The sequence below is a fragment of the Semicossyphus pulcher genome, unplaced genomic scaffold (genome assembly GCF_022749685.1).
Source record: "Semicossyphus pulcher isolate SPU_LCO1_2020_fin unplaced genomic scaffold, fSemPul1.0.p SCAF_14, whole genome shotgun sequence".
NCBI classification, from domain to species: domain Eukaryota; kingdom Metazoa; phylum Chordata; class Actinopteri; order Labriformes; family Labridae; genus Semicossyphus; species Semicossyphus pulcher.
Window position 1 is genome coordinate 5786315 of NW_027211648.1, and position 23354 is coordinate 5809668.

At 39.1% G+C, this 23354-nt stretch overlaps 1 protein-coding gene, 10 non-coding genes and 1 pseudogene across 12 annotated transcripts; 6 read left to right on the forward strand and 6 right to left on the reverse strand.

Moving 5' to 3' along the window:
• Positions 1-552: 552 nt before the first annotated feature.
• LOC138591847 (small nucleolar RNA U3) lies at positions 553-759 on the reverse strand. Its single transcript, XR_011308089.1, has one exon. It is a non-coding gene; the product is annotated as a small nucleolar RNA U3 (small nucleolar RNA).
• Positions 760-1055: 296 nt separating this feature from the next.
• On the forward strand, positions 1056-1262 carry LOC138591878 (small nucleolar RNA U3). The gene has a single exon (XR_011308118.1). It is a non-coding gene; the product is annotated as a small nucleolar RNA U3 (small nucleolar RNA).
• A 543-nt stretch (positions 1263-1805) lies between these two features.
• LOC138591890 (small nucleolar RNA U3) lies at positions 1806-2012 on the forward strand. Its single transcript, XR_011308129.1, has one exon. It is a non-coding gene; the product is annotated as a small nucleolar RNA U3 (small nucleolar RNA).
• A 1123-nt stretch (positions 2013-3135) lies between these two features.
• LOC138591848 (small nucleolar RNA U3) lies at positions 3136-3342 on the reverse strand. The gene has a single exon (XR_011308090.1). It is a non-coding gene; the product is annotated as a small nucleolar RNA U3 (small nucleolar RNA).
• Positions 3343-3876: 534 nt separating this feature from the next.
• Positions 3877-4083, forward strand: LOC138591845 (small nucleolar RNA U3). Its single transcript, XR_011308087.1, has one exon. It is a non-coding gene; the product is annotated as a small nucleolar RNA U3 (small nucleolar RNA).
• A 513-nt stretch (positions 4084-4596) lies between these two features.
• On the reverse strand, positions 4597-4803 carry LOC138591854 (small nucleolar RNA U3). Its single transcript, XR_011308096.1, has one exon. It is a non-coding gene; the product is annotated as a small nucleolar RNA U3 (small nucleolar RNA).
• An 839-nt stretch (positions 4804-5642) lies between these two features.
• LOC138591254 (tumor necrosis factor alpha-induced protein 2-like) lies at positions 5643-14079 on the reverse strand. 2 transcript variants are annotated; one of them, XM_069661786.1, is made up of 13 exons: positions 14015-14079; positions 13526-13640; positions 11046-11300; positions 10015-10660; positions 9797-9908; positions 9362-9484; positions 8872-8966; positions 8689-8781; positions 8471-8597; positions 7903-8022; positions 7366-7521; positions 7168-7289; positions 5643-6180 (listed from the first exon to the last, which is right to left on the reverse strand). In XM_069661786.1, exons 2-13 carry the CDS (start codon positions 13575-13577, stop codon positions 6033-6035), a joined length of 2049 nt encoding a protein of 682 aa, XP_069517887.1. In that variant the 5' UTR covers positions 13578-13640; positions 14015-14079; the 3' UTR covers positions 5643-6032. The 2 variants fall into 2 exon arrangements, with proteins under 2 accessions (XP_069517887.1, XP_069517888.1); XM_069661787.1 differs by lacking the exons at positions 13526-13640; positions 14015-14079 and adding an exon at positions 12037-12055.
• A 2618-nt stretch (positions 14080-16697) lies between these two features.
• Positions 16698-16904, forward strand: LOC138591856 (small nucleolar RNA U3). Its single transcript, XR_011308098.1, has one exon. It is a non-coding gene; the product is annotated as a small nucleolar RNA U3 (small nucleolar RNA).
• A 1117-nt stretch (positions 16905-18021) lies between these two features.
• LOC138591855 (small nucleolar RNA U3) lies at positions 18022-18228 on the reverse strand. The gene has a single exon (XR_011308097.1). It is a non-coding gene; the product is annotated as a small nucleolar RNA U3 (small nucleolar RNA).
• Positions 18229-18763: 535 nt separating this feature from the next.
• LOC138591846 (small nucleolar RNA U3) lies at positions 18764-18970 on the forward strand. The gene has a single exon (XR_011308088.1). It is a non-coding gene; the product is annotated as a small nucleolar RNA U3 (small nucleolar RNA).
• A 448-nt stretch (positions 18971-19418) lies between these two features.
• On the forward strand, positions 19419-19625 carry LOC138591852 (small nucleolar RNA U3). The gene has a single exon (XR_011308094.1). It is a non-coding gene; the product is annotated as a small nucleolar RNA U3 (small nucleolar RNA).
• A 3093-nt stretch (positions 19626-22718) lies between these two features.
• LOC138591857 (small nucleolar RNA U3) lies at positions 22719-22898 on the reverse strand (annotated as a pseudogene).
• Between the last annotated feature and the right edge of the window lie 456 nt (positions 22899-23354).

Here is a 23354-nt window from a genome sequence, read left to right on the forward strand (position 1 = left end):
ACTGTTTTGCAACAGAGTTATTCTGTTTTTCTCAGACGTCATGTTTGAGTTAAAGCATCAGATCAACTTGTAATAATTGTTAGAAACTTGACAAACCCTGTTTGTGATTGTGTTGTGTACCTTTTTGTGCCTCTGATATCTGTTTCTCTTAAATCTCTGTCTGATCACAAACACTGCTGAACCTAGTTTGATGTGATTTGCTTTTGCACATGTTGTGTATTTTATGTACGTATGATTTCTATCAGCTGGGGGCAGGGAAGAGTTCGGCATCTCAGGATGGTTTAAATCAGCTTTGTCACTTTTATCAGGTACCAAAGGTCTCAAGAACATTGGGAATGGCATATAAATATAAGTGTGAACTGTTTGTGTTTTAGATTATCAAGTGTTTAAATGGAGAGATAATACAGAAATAATAATGTGTAAAACCTATTTAATCTTTTTTTAATAAAAGACGTGGAACAAATCAGTCTCTGAATCTCTCTCTGCTGTAACTGCAGATGAAGCAACAACAAGTTATGAAACTCTGGCTGAAGTGAGACATCTGCTTACAGCTCCACTCAGATCATGTTTCCTCCATCAGAGTCTGCTTCACAAACTCTGAACAGTCTTCAACAGTGGAGAAGCAACAAAGTCTTCCCACCAGTTTCCTGCTCTGAAGGAAACATCTGAACTCTTCATCGTGGGCAGCGAGACCAAACTCTTTAGAAACACATTTCTCAAGTCAACAACTAAAGAAATGATCCCTGAAAGTATAGTCTTGGTTTGTTCTGAATGTTTCTCAGGGTCTTATGTCTGCAGACGAGCTCTTTCACTGCTGGTGATGTTCAGAGAGACACTCCTCCTTCAAGACTATACCAGCGAGAAGTGTAAATGGGGTAATTAGTGCTTGGATTTTGGTTACTTCAGTTACTTACCTGCACAGCTCCTTCCAACTTCAACTTGTTTGTAGGAGAACTTGATTTTAGGAGGAGTGTCTGAGTGAAGCTCAGGAGCTGACCAGCAGTGAAAGAGCTCGTCTCCAGACATAAGACCCTGAGAAACATCCAGAACAAACCAAGACTATACTTTCAGGGATCATTTCTTTAGTTGTTGACTTGAGAAATGTGTTTCTAAAGAGTTTGGTCTCGCTGCCCACGATGAAGAGTTCAGATGTTTCCTTCAGAGCAGGAAACTGGTGGGAAGACTTTGTTTCTTCTCCACTGTTGAAGACTGTTCAGAGTTTGTGAAGCAGACTCTGATGGAGGAAACATGATCTGAGTGGAGCTGTTTATCTGTTCAAAACAACATCTAAAGGTTTGTTCTGTTACCGAAACATGTTGTTGAGATGAATCTGTGTCTGAGCTTCACTCAGACACTCCTCCTACAATCACAGCTCCATCAGAGACAGACTTGTTTATATTTGTGAATCATCACTGACGTAACTTTCAGAAAATGTTACTTGTTGTGATTTCACTTTAGTGAAAACAGAGTGGACATGTCACCCTTAAATATTTGATATCACTCAGGAGCTGAAGAATTGATCTCTGAAAGGATTGTTGGCAGCGTAAATCTTTTGTGACAGAGACCAGTAAAGATGAACTCTGCTCACACTTACATGACCTTCACAAATACAGCACTGTGACTGCATTAATTCAAATTAAACAATGACTTGATTTAAGTCCAAAATTGCAGAAATCCTGGTGTGACAGAAATTTTTAATTGGTCTCTGATGCTGTGATTGTCGGAGGAGCGTCTCTCTGAACATCACCAGCAGTGAAAGAGCTCGTCTCCAGACATAAGACCCTGAGAAACATCCACAACAAACCAAGACTATACTTTCAGGGATCATTTCTTTAGTTGTTGACTTGAGAAATGTGTTTCTAAAGAGTTTGGTCTCGCTGCCCACGATGAAGAGTTCAGATGTTTCCTTCAGAGCAGGAAACTGGTGGGAAGACTTTGTTTCTTCTCCACTGTTGAAGACTGTTCAGAGTTTCTGAAGCAGACTCTGATGGAGGAAACATGATCTGAGTGGAGCTGTTTATCTGTTCAAAACAACGTCTAAAGGTTTGTTCTGTTACCGAAACATGTTGTTGAGATGAATCTGTTTGTCTGTGCTCTTTCAACTCCAAATGTAGTCAATGGGTGTGTCTGAAACCACATACTATCAAACTAATCATACTAACCTCGACGTAAAACTGAGTATGTCGTGCGTTCCCATCTCATAGTATGCAATTTTGTGTGTGCGAGAAATACCCAGATGTATACTAGATCGGCCCGGATGTTTGAGTATGAGACGGGAGCTCACTGGTTGTACTGAACCGCCCCAAAATGCATTGCGGCTATTCAGCTTCTACTATAGCGGAGATGGACCGGAGATCAGACCGGACATACGTAAACGATTAAGTCACGTGATACGGAGAAGACGGCTCTGAGTATGATGCCAACGGCATCCTAATAGTCAGGTTAGTAGGCAGTATGCAGTACATACTGTTTGAGTATGTAGTAGGCAGTACGTGAGTATGCGGTTTCGGACACAGTCAGTGATGTCCTGCTTGTACAAGTTCAACAAAGGCTGTTAGAAGAGAAAAGATGTTATTCAAATACTCTGAACAGGCCCTGAGAGGAGAGCTAATCAGGCAACATTAATTAAAAACACCTGTGCGAGTCTTTACGGCTCCTTTAAACCCACACAGGTGTTTGCACTGTACTGGTTGATTAGACTCCTGCTCAGGTTGAAGTTGGATGGAGCTGTGCAGTGAACTGTTTGAAGTCACCAAAATCCAAACACTAATTACCCCATTTACACTTCTGTCTGATTCAGAGCAAAATCTGACTGACTGAATTATTAAACTGGTGAGATATACAGGAAAATTATGTCCCGTTCAGATGTTTATATTCAGAATTTATTTATTGAGAAAACGTTTTTTTGGACCAGGAGTTCAACTCTTAATTTCAGATGTAAAGTCAGACATTTTAAGGTGAATCCTGAAGTGAACTGCAGTTTCTGCTACTTGTGTATTGGCTTCATTAATATTAAAGTAACAATCAATAAACACACACAGAAGACATAAAGACAAGACAGCATTAATAAGGCTTCAAGTTTAACACAATGTACGAGCATCTAGGTTTTTGTTTGTTTCACAGTTGAACAACAGCTCCACTCAGATCATGTTTCCTCCATCAGAGTCTGCTTCACAAACTCTGAACGGTCTTCAACAGTGGAGAAGAAACAAAGTCTTCCCACCAGTTTCCTGCTCTGAAGGAAACATCTGAACTCTTCATCGTGGGCAGCGAGACCAAACTCTTTAGAAACACATTTCTCAAGTCAACAACTAAAGAAATGATCCCTGAAAGTATAGTCTTGGTTTGTTCTGGATGTTTCTCAGGGTCTTATGTCTGGAGACGAGCTCTTTCACTGCTGGTGATGTTCAGAGAGACACTCCTCCTACAATCACAGCATCAGAGACAGATTAAGACCTCGATCAAACTTTCATTTCTAGTTATAATTCTGGAGTAAAATCAAGTCACATTTTAATTGAATCACTGCAGTAAGGAGCATTCATCATTTTAAAGACAGAATAAAACTGTGTAGGTTCACCTTTGGTGATCTTCAAACTTGTGCAGCCAACAATCCTTTCACAGATCATTTCTGAAGCTCCTTATTGATATGACATTATTAGGAATGACATGTCTCCTCTGTGCTCACTGAAATAACACCTGTGCTGTCATCAAGACAGGTAACACTTTCTGAATGACACGTCAGTGATGATTTACAAATATAAACAAGTCTGTCTCTGATGGAGCTGTGATTGTCGGAGGAGTGTCTCTCTGAACATCACCAGCAGTGAAAGAGCTCGTCTCCAGACATAAGACCCTGAGAAACATCCAGAACAAACCAAGACTATACTTTCAGGGATCATTTCTTTAGTTGTTGACTTGAGAAATGTGTTTCTAAAGAGTTTGGTCTCGCTGCCCACGATGAAGAGTTCAGATGTTTCCTTCAGAGCAGGAAACTGGTGGGAAGACTTTGTTTCTTCTCCACTGTTGAAGACTGTTCAGAGTTTGTGAAGCAGACTCTGATGGAGGAAACATGGTCTGAGTGGAGCTGTTTTTGTTCAAACAGCAAATATTTTGATGTCTTTAAGAGCTTTGGTGTAAGAGTAGTAACATGGTTGAATTTGCAATTTCATGCCCAATAATTTATGTACTGTTCTTATCTAAAATGTTTTTTTTTTTTTATCATTGTTGGTTTCTTTGACTCACATTTTTATGTTTCTTGAAACAGTTGGAGTGTTGCGACTTCGGTTGGAACACAAACTCAGAGTCTCTCGACCTAACACAACAAAACACTGCCTGCTTTAAAGCTCACTCATGTTCACTGCTTTGGCTTGATTGACATCATCTTCTTCTTCACTCCTCAAACAGCTGATTGTTTTTTGTGTGCAAAACTCCTTAAATTATAATCAGCCTAAACAGAACATTGACTTTAAACAACTCTAATCAAAGATCGGGTCCAGCCAACTTCAATCCATCACCTAGACAATCATTAGCTACCTGCAAAAACCCTTCAAAAAATTACTTGGAATATTTTTCTTTTACTTAAACAACTGCTCAGCCTCCACTCAGATCATGTTTCCTCCATCAGAGTCTGCTTCACAAACTCTGAACAGTCTTCAACAGTGGAGAACAAACAAAGTCTTCCCACCAGTTTCCTGGTCTGAAGGAAACATCTGAACTCTTCATCGTGGGCAGCGAGACCAAACTCTTTAGAAACACATTTCTCAAGTCAACAACTAAAGAAATGATCCCTGAAAGTATAGTCTTGGTTTGTTGTGGATGTTTCTCAGGGTCTTGTGTCTGGAGACGAGCTCTTTCACTGCTGGTGATGTTCAGAGAGACACTCCTCCGACAATCACGGCTTCATCAGAGACAGACTTGTTTATATTTGTAAATCATCACTGACGTGTCATTCCTAATAATGTCATATCAATAAGGAGCTTCAGAAATGATCTGTGAAAGTTTTGTTGGCTGCACAAGTTTGAAGATCACCAAAGGTGAACCTACACAGTTTTATTCTGTCTTTAAAATGATGAATGCTCCTTACTGCAGTGATTCAATTAAAATGTGACTTGATTTTATTCCAGAATTATAACTAGAAATGCAAGTTTGATCGAGGTCTTAATCTGTCTCTGATGGAGCTGTGATTGTAGGAGGAGTGTCTGAGTGAGGCTCAGGAGCTGACCGGCAGTGAAAGAGCTCGTCTCCAGACATAAGACCCTGAGAAACATCTGGAAAAAAACAAAACTGAAAAGTCCCAGTGATGTTGTTCTCTATATCTCCACTCTTGGAATGCCTCTTGTCCAATCAGATTACTTGGTCGGAGCTCACTGTTGTATAATTACTCATATCTGGTCGGTGTACTGTCTAAATGCAGATCAACATTGACTTTCCCTGCCTAAAGGTGTACGTACAGTAATTTATTGTGTAACGTGATTTTTTATTTTGTTTCGAATAAGTGTATGTTAACATAAACTTTCAATAAAGTCTTACCACTAGAAATCATGATTTATATCTCCATTTGAACCAACATTGATTTAAGTTAAATGTAAAGGAATAAGCTAGCTAAAATGTACTTCTCAAGAGGAAATCACTGTCAAATCACAAAGGTTTCACCAGATTTATTTATAAACTTAAATTACATTTAAAAGTTACTCTTACAACATTCTGTACATTGAAAGACGTGACATAAAAATCAAAACTATATAAATTACAGCTGGAGATCTCTCTCTCTCTCTATTGCACATGTACAGTATGTACAAAAATAAAAGTATAACACTGATTTGACATAAAAGTTAACGCTATCAAACACCAATGTGGTCTTTAGTACTCAGAAAAAAAGCAAAAATACATGAGAAAAGACCTGACCTAATCTTTTAGCAGTAAAAAGCACCATACTGACCAGCAACAATGTGAGCTTCAGCTTATTCATTCATAAAGTAACTAAACATCAAGTGACACCAGTAACACCAGTGTCAAGTTCACAAATCTAAGCCTTAAAAACGTTGAACTTTGGAGAAAAATGGCCGATTAGCGACTGCGCCGGTTTCTCTCAAGTTATCCGACAGAGTTTCTTTGACCATCCTCCTGTCGGCTTTGGAGATGTTGGTCTTGAGCTTGAGCAGGGCTGACACGTGTTTCTCACTGCAGGAAAAAAAGAAAAGGAAGGAAAAAGTTACAAATCAACATTTTTAACACATCATAGTTTATTATTACAATCAGAGAAATACACTGCAATATGATTTATTATGGGTGTTACATTAGATAAAATGATCCGATATAAAAAATACTTTAAACATAATCGAATCATTTTATCTGTACATTCTGCTTAGTTAGCTGCAGTGGTGGAATGTAAATAAGTACAATAGCTCAAGTGCAAGAACAATTGGAGGTACCGGTACTTGTACTTCACCTGAGTATTTCCCTTTTCTACTCCACTACATGTCATTGTTGTTTACTTTTTAAAATAATATTGTACAAAAGACAGCTTATAAAATATAATTTATTAGTCTATATGGATTGTGATGGAACGCTTCCCCTTAAAACTTTTGATTATGATACTTAATGTTATATTACACTGTCAGATACCTTATAGAGTATAATTCAACCTTAAATAAAGTCACATGTTAAAGATACAACTATAAGACTAACATTCAGAAATGTTAAACTAATCGTATTGTTGCAGACTACATTAACTAAATGCCCTAAAATATGTGGGCAGCCTAGCACACCCCATTCTACAACATAACTGTCTTTTTTTTAAATGTTGGTTTGTGTATGGATTAAACACAGAGATCACAAATGCTAAATAATGAGATTTATAAGTGTTGGTTGGCCGTTTTATGTCCTATTGGAAAGAGCCAGACCTCTTAGTTTAAGTCTCATAAAAGCTCTTCTACAGACACAGGAAACTCCCCGAGAAAATCCTCCTATCATCCTGCTGCCAGGAAACATCTGACATATTTTTACTTCCTGTTGTCCCTCAGCTCTATTGGGAAGTGGGTTTGTTTATGCTCAGCCAAATGTTATGTAAACCACTCACTCATTAGACTTGTGACAGCATGCCTAAATAATACCACTGCACATCTGTGTCAAATATGTTGTATATATTTGTTAAAAAATGTGGGTCACCTGAGGTCTGGAAAAGCAGTTCCAAGTGATACTACTTCCATCTGAATGGCCGGGAGCTCTTGGAGTTTCAGCACTTCTGCAATCTTGGTCAGTATTTCATTCAACCAATCCTCCTTTGACCCCTGTGAAGGCAGAGTATTGTTTTTACACTGGATGTTCCCCTGTTAATCTCACTCTGATGTCAGTTCAGTGACTCACCATTTTTCCAAAGAAATCCTGCAAACTCTCTGCGTTGTCTTTGACCGTCTCGTAGGCCTTATGCTGCAGCTCCTTGTTCTTCAGTTTGACTTTTCCTTTTAGGAGCTTCCTCAAGTATTCTGCTGTCACTTCCTGGTGCAGCTGACCAATCAGCTCCTGGAATTAATCAAATCATCATTAGACACATATAGTAAGAAATAAAAAAAATGATCAATTCTTACTCTAATGAGTTCAAAGAACAACAGAAATAATTTGACATATTTTAGTCTATTTCATGAGAATATAAACACTTTGCATCGTATTTTACACAGTTGACCGCAGTGTATCAGAGTTTTCAAGCTTAAATATCTGTGTGCAGACTGTGGAAACCTGCTTGAGTTGATCAATCTTTCACCGTAAACATGCATAATTGACGTTCATACTGTATGGTTATACAGAAACCAATGGCTCCCTGAACGGAAATGTTCTTTTAAAATACTTTAACTATTGAGGCTTTAAATCGAAATGATCAGTGTATTTCATGTATCTTAAGTCTACCTGGTGACAGGATTGAATGGAGCCCTGAAGATCCTGAAGCTCATTTTCAATGCTGTCCAGCAGCTTCTCAAACAGGGGCTTATTCAGCCAGTCGTTGGTTCCCAGCTTGTTGTACTGCGGCTGTGTGAGGTACAGACATAATACATTAGATGTCAACATTTTTGCATGAGAACCATCGAATGTGAAATCAAATGACAAATATTTAAAGTGTTTTCAGCAGATATGCTGAGTGAAAAAACTGGGTTATTGATTTAGAATTACAAATCAATGTAACAGTTCTCTTTCTTTGTTGTAAAGGTTATTTTGGTTTTCTGATTTTTATTTTGCTGTTGTTGTGTTTGTTAGTATTTTGCTCTGTTGGAAATTTGGTGCTTCTCCTTCAAATATGTGTCGCTCCAATTTTCTTACTTTGCTCCAAACAAAGATTTCAATCTTTAAAACGGCTCATGAATGTATAGCATTATTTTTATTTAAAGGGCAAAGTAATTTCTTGAATCAGTCATGTTAGCTTTTAGCAGACGTCACAGAGAGCAGAGTTTGTTGTTGTGTCTATTGTAAATGAAAGTACCTTGAGGGCCTCGTGCACAGGTTTTAATAAATAAGTGTGCGCAGACTCTTTCATGTGAGACAGAATCTGCAAACAGTTTCTCTGCACATCCTCCTGGAACAGATGGCTCCTGTTGTTAAGGACCTCCCTGCAGAGAGACACACAGAAGTCACATTAACTCACAGGTTTGTCTTCTTTAAATGTGAAGTAAATATAGTCTCATAGTGTCAGAAACATACGTGAACTGTGCGATGCAGCCGAGGTTCGCCTTGATGACCGGCTTGCTGTTCGGCTTGTTCTGCTTCATGATGGTGTTGTGGAAGGTCTGAAAACTGAACATATTCGAATGATGATTTTCCGTTCTAAATTGTTTGCTGTGAGGAAACTTACACATTATACAGAATTAAATCAAGTCTTCTTACCTCTGCATTAAATCCTTCAGCTGGCACGTTATCTTCTGGGCCTTGTGCCGGTCTCCCACAACTTTTTCAGCTGAGGACACCATACCATTGATAAGCTAAAGGCAGAGGGAGAAAACAGATCAATGACGGCATTCATAAACAGTTGTCCCTCTTGACTTCTCACGTTGCAAGGCCCCTCGTGACCTAGCACTGACAGTGAATGACTTTATATTAATAATTCAAAGTCCTTTCTCCTTGTTGCCAACGAGCATAGGACAAAGGTAAATACTATCTCTTATATTTGGTCGTCTCATGATCAAAATAAGCAAGTTCACTCTCCTTTTTGCTCTTTGGTCTCTTACTGTGTCTGTCTACTGTTTGCTGCTGACCTGGCAGTGTAAGGTGGGTTTTTAAAGCTTTTTCACACTGTCAGATCGTTTTCAAACTGTTATTATTATTAAAATGTCAACCATAGCAGCTTTAATATCATGTTCCCTTACTGGTACTGTACCTGAATTATGTCGTAGGCCACGTGACTGACGAAGCAGCCGTCCTCTCTTGTCGGCTCCTCTCCTGTTCTCCACTTTTGCTCTGCTTCCACCAGGACATGGCTGATGTACTTATTTAGCTCATCCTGAATGAACAACAACATGCTATTGTCACTCATAACGTTATTAGGATTCATCCACTGGGGACCATGAGTATCCCCAATGAACTTCATGCCAATACGACCTGTAGTTGCTGAAATATCTCACTGTGGAGCTATTGGACTGACAATCAGGATTGATATGATGATGCTAAAATACCAGAACTATACCTGAAACGAAGTAAAGCTCAGGTAAAAGTCCAAACCCGACCAAAATAAAACAAGATAACAGCAAACATGCCCCAAATCTAATGAAAAACAGCAAATTAAACTAAGGCGAGAAGCAGCAGCTCAGGTTACCTGCTGTTTGCTCAGGTATTGTTCCTCCAGAGGTTTCAGTATCTCTTCAGGCAGGAGCTTTCCCAACTCATCAGCATCGATAACAGCAGCCAGCTCCGGCTTTTGAAGGATTCTGACACAGAAAGCAAATATCACCACTTTCATTAGACACAGAAATGTCTACTTCTCAATGTCAACCCATTGTAAACAAAAAAAAGAGACAGTAAGTCTTTACTTACTGTGGATAATACTCGTTAACCCAGCGCATGAGGAAAGTGCGGTCTTTGTGCTCCAATACAAAGTCTGCGATCTTTCTGAGTCTTGAACTGAAGGTTTGGTGGTATAACCTGGCGTAAAAGTTACAGATGTCCTGCTCGGGTGGGTAGCATCCCTGCACCACTCTCACTACACACAGCAGGTCCTCCTTCAGCTGCCTGCCCATGCTGTGGATGTCCGCATGTACAGATGACTCCTCCACCTGGTTAGCAGGGGGCGTTGAGGGGTTGTCCATACGATCCTCCACCAGGCTGCGAAGCGTCGAGTCGTGGAGTGTCTTCAAGTCACTTTGCCTCCAGGGAGGTGATGACCTACTCCTCTTTTTCCACCGCTGGTCCTGGTCCATTTCCTGGTTTATGGCATTCACAGCAGACGTCAGAGCCTCCACGTTGACCTCTCCGAGGCTTAGTCTCAGAGTCTGCAGGACAAGGCCTTCCAGGTTTTTGTAGTCTACAGCAAGCTTGTCCACTTCTTCTGCGTGTTGTGTAAGTGAATCTCTCTCCATTATCCCATCAAACAGACGCTCCTCTCTCTCTATCAGCTGCTTGCTGGCCTCACACAAGTGTTGTATGGCTTGTCCATCAAGGATTTGCTCAACTGTGAGGACCACTGTGGGAGAAAAGTTGCTGATGTTATTTATCGTAAAATTAAACATCTTAAGCTCCTGGAATGGCTAGAAGGAAAACAGATTTTAAAAAGGACTGCAGCTTACAGTTATTTTTATTGAGTAACAATAAATGGATATGGATTTTCAGTATGTCAGTTTAATACATTTTTTTATCTTATACATATATAGCCTACTGTACCGTAGATATATATCTACATATACTGTATATCTTATAACCTTATATTGGACACAAATACACTTATCTTTAAGGACTGGTGGGCTACAGCTCCTTCAACCGTTACCGTTTGTCTATAAGCGTTAACTTAGCAAAGGATGATTATCGTAACGTTAGCGAACAAACAGCAGAGTGTTTTTGATTTGACTGACCGGGTTTACGCTCCTCTTGCTTGGGTGAGTGGTGTCCATCAGTCGTGGCAGTGGGGTTAACAACAGCCTGATTTTGAGGTCTTTGGCCTCCCCATAACTTTGGAAGTTTGAAACGTCTTCCTCCCGTAGGTCTCCCACTTTGATCCTGGGGACAGTTCTTCTCGAGACCGTCTGTCTCAGTCGGTTCCGGCCCGGTCCGCATCCTTATCCAGGAGATGAAACGGTTCCAACAGTGTGAGCAACCCTCTGATAAAGCTTTGGAGACAAAAAGACGGCAAAAGTTGATCAGAAAAGGAACAAAATAAATGTAAATGAATGGATAAAGTTGAATGTTAACGTCAGCTAACTGCTTTTTTTTTTTTTGGTAGCTTCATTAGCAAGCTGTACTTCAGATGATTATCAAATCACAATTTTATTTATTATTGGCTGACTTATTCGTCTCCTGTGTCACTACTTTTAAATGCTTCAGTGAGCTCTGTTCTATGTCTATCGTGTTTTGCATTTAAAATGATTTACTCTATTTTATAGTACGCTTCCTGTTGTTATTTTCAAAATAAAACTTTGCTGAACACGTTTTAGGCTTTTTGAGCATAGCGATATATTTCAGGTTCACTAGTATTATATTTACGTCTCAATACGAAAACAAAAGAGAGACCTACATCATCAGCCTCCTTACAGTATATATAAAAGCATACAACTTAAAGCATAAAAATACCAATAAAAAAGTGCAGAAATAACAAATAAAGAAATCCAGCAAACAAAAATCAGAGAATATGTTTACACTGCATAACTGGGTCCTGTAAATCAAAATTCTAGAGGTGATAGGCACACAATTTCAGCCTGTCCTGACACATACAATTTTACAAGCACTGAAATAAAATAAGACACTGAAACTTTATATAGACATGTCATCCAGTCCAAGCAGGCAGATAAAACTCAGTTGTTCAGTTTTGTTTTGTTTTATCTATCTCCCCCAGCAGCATTTACTCACCCTTATCTCACCGTCGCAGCTCTAAGCATTACATCTGCTTTGAGCTGGAGGATCTTTTTAAAGCAGCAGTAGGCTCCTCCTGCTACACACACATACACACACACACACACACACACACAAGCAGGACTTTTTTTTTAGCCACACCAGAAGTGAGGCAATATTGGTCCTGTGTCTTTGGCTAAAAGGGAATTATCTTAACTACTACACCTTCATGGATTGTTGATCCACTTCCTGTTTCTCTAGCGCCACCAACAGGTCAAGGTATCCAGCACCAATTTAGGATTGGTAACCCCTTAAACTGATGATAAACTTAGTACTTCCTTCACCCCAGACTCTTTGCTTTATTCTTTGTTTGTTTTATCCCCTAATCGATTGATTATTTGTGAGAGTTTTTTATATTGCAACCAACATGACAAGGTAAAACAACAGGATTGTAGACATTTTACAGATTGACTTCAATCTCCTGTGAGGAGCTTTTCACTGGTTATGAAACAGACTGAAATTAATTCTGGTTACTCTGCTGGTTTCAGGTGTCAGACGTAGCGAATAACTGCACGCTGCCTTTGTTTACGTTATCCAGGGCAAAAATTTAAAGTGAGTGATGCATATGACTGTTACAGAAAGCAGGATGATATTTTTTGTTAAAAACCACCACTTCAACAGGTACAGGACTAAATCAGCAAAGAGATAAGAGGCTTTGTCTACAGGGGGCGCCAAAATCAACCCAAACCAAAAGTTCCTCTGAGTAGTTTGAATGCAGAAATATCTAAATCACATATTCCCTTAATATTTAATTCAATTTCCTGTTGACAAAACATGTTCACTTGTGTTTTTTGGATTTTTAGACCACGGTTTCTCCAGGTTAGATGGGATCAGGAGTGTTGTTTAACCGTGACCTTCTGATGTCCTTGCATATTTTTAGCTCTGAGTCCTGACCTCGTACAGTGTTGTCTTCCCTGTGTGGTCATCATTTGTCTAAGTGCCAAATGTTGCTAAGTGCTACTTATGATGGATCCATGTTGGGTCTCTCTCTGAGTAACATAACAAAGAGTACGGTCTAGACCTGCTCTTTTTGTGTGTCTTGAGATAACTGATTTGGCGCTACACAAATAAAATTTGATTGATTGATTGATTGAAGTGTATTTATTGCTTTAGAAGATAATATAAGACAGCATTCTGTATGTTTGTTCTGCACTCAAAACATGGGATACGTACTTAACTGAAAATAAGAACTAACTGAATTGAAGTTATATTTGTCTCACTGTGATTGAGAAGTCCGCTTTTTATGTAGACAAATTATACGAGCACAACATATGTTTACACAGACTATATAAAGTCATATACCAAACATTAAAATTGTACATTTTAAGATGTGTATCATTCTAATAAACTGTTTTATCTGGGCAGTGTTTGCCAGTTAAAAACCTGTAAACCATGACTACTATCATTAACACTGTTGATAATGTTAATAACCCTCAGTTCTTCTTACCCTCTTGTCTGCAGGATCTGCAGGGAAAACAGCTGCGAAGTGTCGAATACATCTCTCCTCCAGCAAGACTCACAGCTGTGTAGTTAATCTGTCTGTGCAGCAGGTCGACGAAACACTAAACCGAGGGTAAGATGTGAATAGCATTTGAAGTCAGGATGTTGGTTAAGTCAAGCACGTATTTTTTGCTTTCATTTATGTACCTATGCATTGCATCTTTGCGCATTTCCTCTGAGACCTCACTCTTGTGATGTGAGAAGAAAAGCAGGTCTATTTTCAGAGGGACTATACAGTTTTTAAATACTACAAGTTTCTCACGCTGTGTGTCCGGTGGTGTTTAAGCATCTTTATGACAATGATCATGAAGGCCGTTACAATTTCACAAATCAACTTTTTCACAAACCAGAAAACATTTAATCGCGTGTCCCCCAAGTATAAGTGCCTCTATAAAACTTCCAATCACAAATTAGATTTATATAATAAAACATTTACCTTTCAAAGCATCATAGAAAGCCGAACATGGCTCACAAGCTGCACACACAGCTGCCCTCAAACACTGCACGTAAAGTTAAAGGAACTGTTTTCACTTCCTTTGAAAACAGAGAAGTCTGAAGCGAGTATAGGTTTCAATTTGTTTTTATGTCCTTCCCTTCCAGGTCATTTATTTTGACTCACTTAGCAGGTGCAGTAAGTGAGAAATAAACCAAAAATTATGATTTGATCTGACAGATATAATATTGTTAGAGATCAATATCTGTTATCTGAAGTTTTAGTTTAACATTTTGTTTTTTATTTTTTCTGAGGATGAGATCACAACTTTCATGTCTATGTGTAATTGTAAATACAGGCCTGGAATCAGGGTTAGCTTAGCTTAGCTTAGCGTTCACTGTTTTCACCTCTTTTTATAAAATGCATTTCAAAGTATTTCTTTGAAACCACAGTCTCTCGGCTTTTACAAACTGTCCTTACACACTGGCAGCTTTCCAGCAGTCCTGGATCAATTTTTCACACTTGCATCATGTTGATAACTTCCAAACTCCAGATTAACCGTCTTTCATCAGGGGAATTTGTGCAGCTGAAGTTTTGTCTGTGCAGTTTAAACACCACCGACCAACTTTGGTTCTTAATATGAAATCAAATTTCACATCAATTATCAAATGTCTTCACTTCAGCCTCAAAGGCTAAATGAGAAACTCAGATGTGACGACCCTACATGGATAAACAGCCTGATTTTAAACCCCAGTCACACCTGTGGGGAACCTGCACAGGTGTTTTCACTCATGTGACCTGATGAGACATCTTTTCAGGAGTGTGTGGACTTAATTGACTGACAGCTCCATCTTTAACACTTTACTGAGTTTGTGGACAATTCTTTAATCACTTACAAGATCATAGAGATATGTAGCACATTTATATTTTTGACTCCCTTCCAACATGAAATCTACACAGCTTCAGTTGGAACTGTTTTCACTTCCTTTGAAAACAGAGAAGTCTGAAGCGAGTATAGGTTTAAATTAGTTTTTTATGTCCTTTTCTTCCAGGTCATTTATTTTGACTCACTTAGCAGGTGCAGTAAGTGAGAAATAAACAAAAAATTATGATTTGATCTGACAGATATAATATTGTTAGAGATCAATATCTGTTATCTGAAGTTTTAGTTTAACATTTTGTTTTTTATTTTTTCTGAGGATGAGATCACAACTTTCATGTCTATGTGTAACTGTAAATACAGGCCTGGAATCAGGGTTAGCTTAGCTTAGCTTAGCTTAGCGTTCACTGTTTTCACCTCTTTTTATAAAATGCATTTCAAAGTATTTCTTTGAAACCACAGTCTCAAAACAATCCATCCTACCAAAGTGTCGGACGTTCAAACGAGCTAAGCCATTCCCAAATCCATGCTCTGGCTACATATGGACATTTCCAAATCACCATCAACACCATCTGATTATAAATACTATGTGATCTGAGCAACAGCTTCTACTACTGTTTCTAAACCAAACTTCATTCAAATTATGCACCGTTTTACTCCAGGGTGTCCACTTGTGCAAAATGATTGTGGAAAAATAAGGTTGTACTTGTCAGCCAACATGGACATCCTTGTGTTTGTACTTGGATCATGGATTGCATATTTACTGGAAAGAAATACACTTTCATTTCATCTGTTTTTTGATACTCAGACGTTGTATTTTAGTCTGTTTGCTCACAGAAGAAGAAGTGGTTTGTTTTTTCTGAGCTTTGACAGCTGGCTGAAGGGATTTTCTTCCAGAATGACCCAAGAACTGATGTAAGGGTTAGTTTAACATTGCAGCCACTGCATTGGCACACGATAACCTTTGCAAAACACGAACCAAAGGAAAAGTGAAAGTATCTTAACTTGCATCAGCACCAAGAGTGAGACATGAAAAGCAGCAGGCACCACAAAGACCACAGGCCGAGCAGGCGGAAACATGCACATAAGGCTTTCAGGAAAGAGAGCTCTAATAGGAAATAAGGTGTTTATCATCTGCAGCTGTCAGGTCCAAATGTTTTCTGTGTTACTGCGGGGAAGTATATCTGAGAGATGGTGTGAATAGAGGCACTGTTTCTTTCCCACTAACAGCAGTTTGAGTCCTCTACGTAAGACATTGAAAAAAAAGACCATGCTTTTAGGGATAATTTCTTTAATTACTGACTCGAGAGAGGTCGATCCAGACATTGTGTAATTATGGACAAGAGCGAAGTGTGTTTTACAGTAAAGAGGCAACATGTGGTGTGAGACCTGATGAATAATCCTCCTCATCCTCCTGACAAAATTGCACATCTATGTCTGACTCCCTCAGGGGTTTTATGACTGTGAAAAAGATGACGTTTGGAAAGGACGGTTCATACCTTTTATCGGCAGAAACTTAGAAAAACATTGCATGAAGAAATAATGTTTTAATTTTGACAGATATGCATCACTCCAAAAAAGCAGGGTTAAAGCTTATTTTGGCTTTAGCTCAAAAAAGTCAACTTTCTTTCTCCACACCACCTAATGCTTAAAAGTGAAGCAGAAAGAACAGTTAAATGTCCACTCAGATCATGTTTCCTCCATCAGAGTCTGCTTCATTGTAGGAGGAGTGTCTCTCTGAACATCACCAGCAGTGAAAGAGCTCGTCTCCAGACATAAGACCCTGAGAAACATCCAGAACAAACCAAGACTATACTTTCAGGGATCATTTCTTTAGTTGTTGACTTGAGAAATGTGTTTCTAAAGAGTTTGGTCTCGCTGCCCACGATGAAGAGTTCAGATGTTTCCTTCAGACCAGGAAACTGGTGGGAAGACTTTGTTTGTTCTCCACTGTTGAAGACTGTTCAGAGTTTGTGAAGCAGACTCTGATGGAGGAAACATGATCTGAGTGGAGCTGTTGTTGAACTGTAAAAAAAACAATAACGTAGATGCTAGTACATTGTGTTAAACTTGAAGGCTTATTAATGCTGTCTTCTCTTTATGTTTTCTGTGTGTGTTTATTGATTGTTACTTTAATATTAATGAAGCCAATACAAAAGTAGCAGAAACTGCAGTTCACTTCAGGATTCACCTTAAAATGTCCGACTTTACATCTGAAATTAAGAGTTGAACTCCTGGTCCAAAAACACGTTTCTCAATAAATAAATTCTGAATATAAACATCTGAACGGGACATAATTTTCCTGTATATCTCACCAGTTTAATAATTCAGTCAGTCAGATTTTGCTCTGAATCAGACAGAAGTGTAAATGGGGTAATTAGTGTTTGGATTTTGGTGACTTCAAACAGTTCACTTCACAGCTCCATCCAACATCAACCTGAGCAGGAGTCTAATCAACCAGTACAGTGCAAACACCTGTGTGGGTTTAAAGGAGCTGTAAAGACTCGCACAGGTGTTTTTAATTAATGTTGCCTGATTAGCTCTCCTCTCAGGGCCTGTTCAGAGTATTTGAATAACATCTTTTCTCTTCTAACAGCCTTTGTTGAACTTGTACAAACAGGACATCACTGACTGTGTCCGAAACTGCATACTAACGTACTGCCTACTACATACTCAAACAGTATGTACTGCATACTGCCTACTAACCTGACTATTAGGATGCCGTTGGCATCATACTCAGAGCCGTCTTCTCCGTATCACGTGACTTAATCGTTTACGTATGTCCGGTCTGATCTCCGGTCCATCTCCGCCATAGTAGAAGCTGAATAGCCACAATGCATTTTGGGGCGGTTGAGTACAACCAGTGGGCTCCCGTCTCATACTCAAACATCCGGGCATTTCTCGCATACACAAAATTGCATACTATGAGATGGGAACGCACGACATACTCAGTTTTACATCACGGTTAGTATGATTAGTATAATAGTTCGCGGTTTCGGACACACACATTGACTACATTTGGAGTTGAGAGAATACAGATAATGTCCAGCACAGATAAACAGATTTATCTCAATAAGATGTTTCTGTAACAGAACAAACCTTTAGATATTGTTTTTAACAGTAAAACAGCTCCACTCAGATCATGTTTCCTCCACCAGAGTCTGCTTCACAAACTCTGAACAGTCTTCAACAGTGGAGAAGAAACAAAGTCTTCCCACCAGTTTCCTGCTCTGAAGGAAACATCTGAACTCTTCATCGTGGGCAGCGAGACCAAACTCTTTAGAAACACATTTCTCAAGTCAACAACTAAAGAAATGATCCCTGAAAGTATAGTCTTGGTTTGTTCTGGATGTTTCTCAGGGTCTTATGTCTGGAGACGAGCTCTTTCACTGCTGGTCAGCTCCTGAGCTTCACTCAGACACTCCTCCTACAATCACAGCTCCATCAGAGACAGACTTGTTTATATTTGTGAATCATCACTGACGTAACTTTCAGAAAATGTTACTTGTTGTGATTTCACTTTAGTGGAAACAGAGTGGACATGTCACCCTTAAATATTTGATATCACTCAGGAGCTGAAGAAATGATCTCTGAAAGGATTGTTGGCAGCGTAAATCTTTTGTGACAGAGACCAGTAAAGATGAACTCTGCTCACACTTACATGACCTTCGCAAATACAGCACTGTGACTGCATTAATTCAAATTAAACAATGACTTGATTTAAGTCCAAAATTGCAGAAATCCTGGTGTGACAGAGATTTTTGATTGGTCTCTGATTCTGTGATTGTCGGAGGAGCGTCTCTCTGAACATCACCAGCAGTGAAAGAGCTCGTCTCCAGACATAAGACCCTGAGAAACATCCACAACAAACCAAGACTATACTTTCAGGGATCATTTCTTTAGTTGTTGACTTGAGAAATGTGTTTCTAAAGAGTTTGGTCTCGCTGCCCACGATGAAGAGTTCAGATGTTTCCTTCAGAGCAGGAAACTGGTGGGAAGACTTTGTTTCTTCTCCACTGTTGAAGACTGTTCAGAGTTTGTGAAGCAGACTCTGATGGAGGAAACATGGTCTGAGTGGAGCTGTAAGCAGATGTTAAAATATAAAGTCTTTTTTTGACCAGTTCTTCTAAAGTCCAACTGAAGCTGTGTAGATGTCGTGTTTTGGTTTGTTCTGGATGTTTCTCAGGGTCTTATGTCTGCAGACGAGCTCTTTCACTGCTGGTCAGCTCCTGAGCTTCACTCAGACACTCCTCCTCCAAGACTGCACCAGCGAGGAGTGTAAATGGGGTAATTAGTGTTTGGATTTTGGTGACTTCAGTTACTTCCCTGCACAGCTCCTTCCAACTTCAACCTGAGCAGAAGTCTCATCAACCACTACACTGCAAACACCTGTGTTGGATAAAAGGAACTGAAATGTTGCCTTATCACATGCACACTGATTGCCGGAGGAGTGTCTCTCTGAACATCACCAGCAGTGAAAGAGCTCGTCTCCAGACATAAGACCCTGAGAAACATCCAGAACAAACCAAGACTATACTTTCAGGGATCATTTCTTTAGTTGTAGACTTGAGAAATGTGTTTCTAAAGAGTTTGGTCTCGCTGCCCGCGATGAAGAGTTCAGATGTTTCCTTCAGAGCAGGAAACTGGTGGGAAGACCTTGTTTCTTCTCCACTGTTGAAGACTGTTCAGAGTTTGTGAAGCAGACTCTGATGGAGGAAACATGATCTGAGTGGACATTTAACTGTTCTTTCTGCTTCATTTTTAAGCATTAGGTGGTGTGGAGAAAGAAAGTTGACTTTTTTGAGCTAAAGCCAAAATAAGCTTTAACCCTGCTTTTTTGGAGTGATGCATATCTGTCAAAATTAAAACATTATTTCTTCATGCAATGTTTTTCTAAGTTTCTGCCGATAAAAGGTATGAACCGTCCTTTCCAAACGTCATCTTTTTCACAGTCATAAAACCCCTGAGGGAGTCAGACATAGATGTGCAATTTTGTCAGGAGGATGAGGAGGATTATTCATCAGGTCTCACACCACATGTTGCCTCTTTACTGTAAAACACACTTCGCTCTTGTCCATAATTACACAATGTCTGGATCGACCTCTCTCGAGTCAGTAATTAAAGAAATTATCCCTAAAAGCATGGTCTTTTTTTTCAATGTCTTACGTAGAGGACTCAAACTGCTGTTAGTGGGAAAGAAACAGTTCCTCTATTCACACCATCTCTCAGATATACTTCCCCGCAGTAACACAGAAAACATTTGGACCTGACAGCTGCAGATGATAAACACCTTATTTCCTATAAGAGCTCTCTTTACTAAAAGCCTTATGTGCATGTTTCCACCTGCTCGGCCTGTGGTCTTTGTGGTGCCTGCTGCTTTTCATGTCTCACTCTTGGTGCTGATGCAAGTTAAGATACTTTCACTTTTCCTTTGGTTCGTGTTTTGCAAAGGTTATCGTGTGCCAATGCAGTGGCTGCAATGTTAAACTAACCCTTACATCAGTTCTTGGGTCATTCTGGAAGAAAATCCCTTCAGCCAGCTGTCAAAGCTCAGAAAAAACAAACCACTTCTTCTTCTGTGAGCAAACAGACTAAAATACAACGTCTGAGTATCAAAAAACAGATGAAATGAAAGTGTATTTCTTTCCAGTAAATAGACTTAGACTTAGACTTAGACTTAGACTCAACTTTATTGATCCCTTTGGGATGACTCCCTCTGGGAAATTCAGTCTCCAGCAGCTTATACAGTACAATACAATAGGAAAGAATCAGCACACAGAGGGTAAAAAAAATAAAAAATAAAAAATAAAAATAAAGATCAAAATATATATATATATCTATATATATATAGATATATATATATAAAAAGCACAAAATTAGATAACAAAATATATAAAATATACACTCTTAGAAAATATATAAGTAAACAGTGGGTAATTGACCTGGTATTTAGTTCGATTAAACTAAATTAGGTTATTGCACTGTGGTTGAGAGATTATTGCACATTGACAGATTTTTATTGCACATATGACCCTTTGAGAAATAAATAAATATTACTATTGAATAAAAGAAGATAACTACTATTAACTTTGTGAGGTGAATTAGTGGCTACCGCTTGTGAGAGAGTCTGTCCCTGTTACCTCCTCCCCCTAAGTGAGGAGTTGTACAGCCTGATGGCATGAGGGACAAAGGAGTTCAATATGCAATCCATGATCCAAGTACAAACACAAGGATGTCCATATTGGCTGACAAGTACAACCTTATTTTTCCACAATCATTTTGCACAAGTGGACACCCTGGAGTAAAACGGTGCATAATTTGAATGAGGTTTGGTTTAGAAACAGTAGTGGAAGCTGTTGCTCAGATCACATAGTATTTATAATCAGATGGTGTTGATGGTGATTTGGAAATGTCCACGTGTAGCCAGAGCATGGATTTAGGAATGGCTTAGCTCGTTTGAACGTCCGACACTTTGGTAGGATGGATTGTAAAGATTTCTTATTTTTGTTAGCACAAAGGAACGTATAAAAACTCTAACATCTGCAGCTGTGTGACTGCTGATGAAGATTATGTGATACGAGCAAAACTCAAAAGCAGCCGCTAAATGTCTGAGCCGAGGTTTGTCTGTGGATTCTCGTGAATCAGATGTATATGTTGAAAATAAATCACTGCTGCTGCTGAAGGCCCCTTTTCACACCCACATAAACAGAAACAACCTCTGATAAACTGTGTGACTGTGTGTGGTCGTTGTGTTAGTTTCTGTGTAAACACAGACACACACAAACTGTAATGGTCATCCTCCTGTTTCTTCTGCTCTGCTGGAAAGCTGCCAGTGTGTAAGGACAGTTTGTAAAAGCCGAGAGACTGTGGTTTCAAAGAAATATTTTGAAATGCATTTTATAAAAAGAGGTGAAAACAGTGAACGCTAAGCTAAGCTAAGCTAAGCTAACCCTGATTCCAGGCCTGTATTTACAGTTACACATAGACATGAAAGTTGTGATCTCATCCTCAGAAAAAATAAAAAACAAAATGTTAAACTAAAACTTCAGATAACAGATATTGATCTCTAACAATATTATATCTGTCAGATCAAATCATAATTTTTGGTTTATTTCTCACTTACTGCACCTGCTGAGTGAGTCAAAATAAATGACCTGGAAGAAAAGGACATAAAAAACTAATTTAAACCTATACTCGCTTCAGACTTCTCTGTTTTCAAAGGAAGTGAAAACAGTTCCAACTGAAGCTGTGTAGATTTCATGTTGGAAGGGAGTCAAAAATATAAATGTGCTACATATCTCTATGATCTTGTAAGTGATTAAAGAATTGTGCACAAACTCAGTAAAGTGTTAAAGATGGAGCTGTCAGTCAATTAAGTCCACACACTCCTGAAAAGATGTCTAATCAGGTCACATGAGTGAAAACACCTGTGCAGGTTCCCCACAGGTGTGACTGGGGTTTAAAATCAGGCTGTTTATCCATGTAGGGTCGTCACATCTGAGTTTTTCATTTAGCCTTTGAGGCTGGTGTGAAGACGTTTGATAATTGATGTGAAATTTGATTTCATATTAAGAACCAAAGTTGGTCGGTGGTGTTTAAACTGCACAGACAAAACTTCAGCTGCACAAATTCACCTGATGAAAGACGGTTAATCTGGAGTTTGGAAGTTATCAACATGATGCAAGTGTGAAAAATAGATCCAGGACAGATAAAAATAACATTATGAGCAAAAGGAAAAGTGAGACAGAACATGCAACAGTGAAGTTCACCAAAAGTTCTCATTAGGCGAAGCACCTAAAGATAAGATTGTTTTTCAACAGTGAAACATCCACTCAGACCATGTTTCCTCCATCAGAGTCACAGTGGAGAAAAAACAAAGTCTTCCCACCAGTTTCCTGCTCTGAAGGAAACATCTGAACTCTTCATCGTGGGCAGCGAGACCAAACTCTTTAGAAACACATTTCTCAAGTCAACAACTAAAGAAATGATCCCTGAAAGTATAGTCTTGGTTTGTTGTGGATGTTTCTCAGGGTCTTATGTCTGGAGACGAGCTCTTTCACTGCTGGTCAGCTCCTGAGCTTCACTCAGACACTCCTCCTACAATCACAGCTCCATCAGAGACAGACTTGTACATTTTTGTAAATCATCACTGACGTGACTGTGTGTGGTCGTAGTGTTAGTTTCTGTGTAAACACATACACACACAAACTGTAATGGTCATCCTCCTGTGTTTCTTCTGCTCTGCTGGAAAGCTGCCAGTGTGTAAGGACAGTTTGTAAAAGCCGAGAGACTGTGGTTTCAAAGAAATACTTTGAAATGCATTTTATAAAAAGAGGTGAAAACAGTGAACGCTAAGCTAAGCTAAGCTAACCCTGATTCCAGGCCTGTATTTACAGTTACACATAGACATGAAAGTTGTGATCTCATCCTCAGAAAAAATAAAAAACAAAATGTTAAACTAAA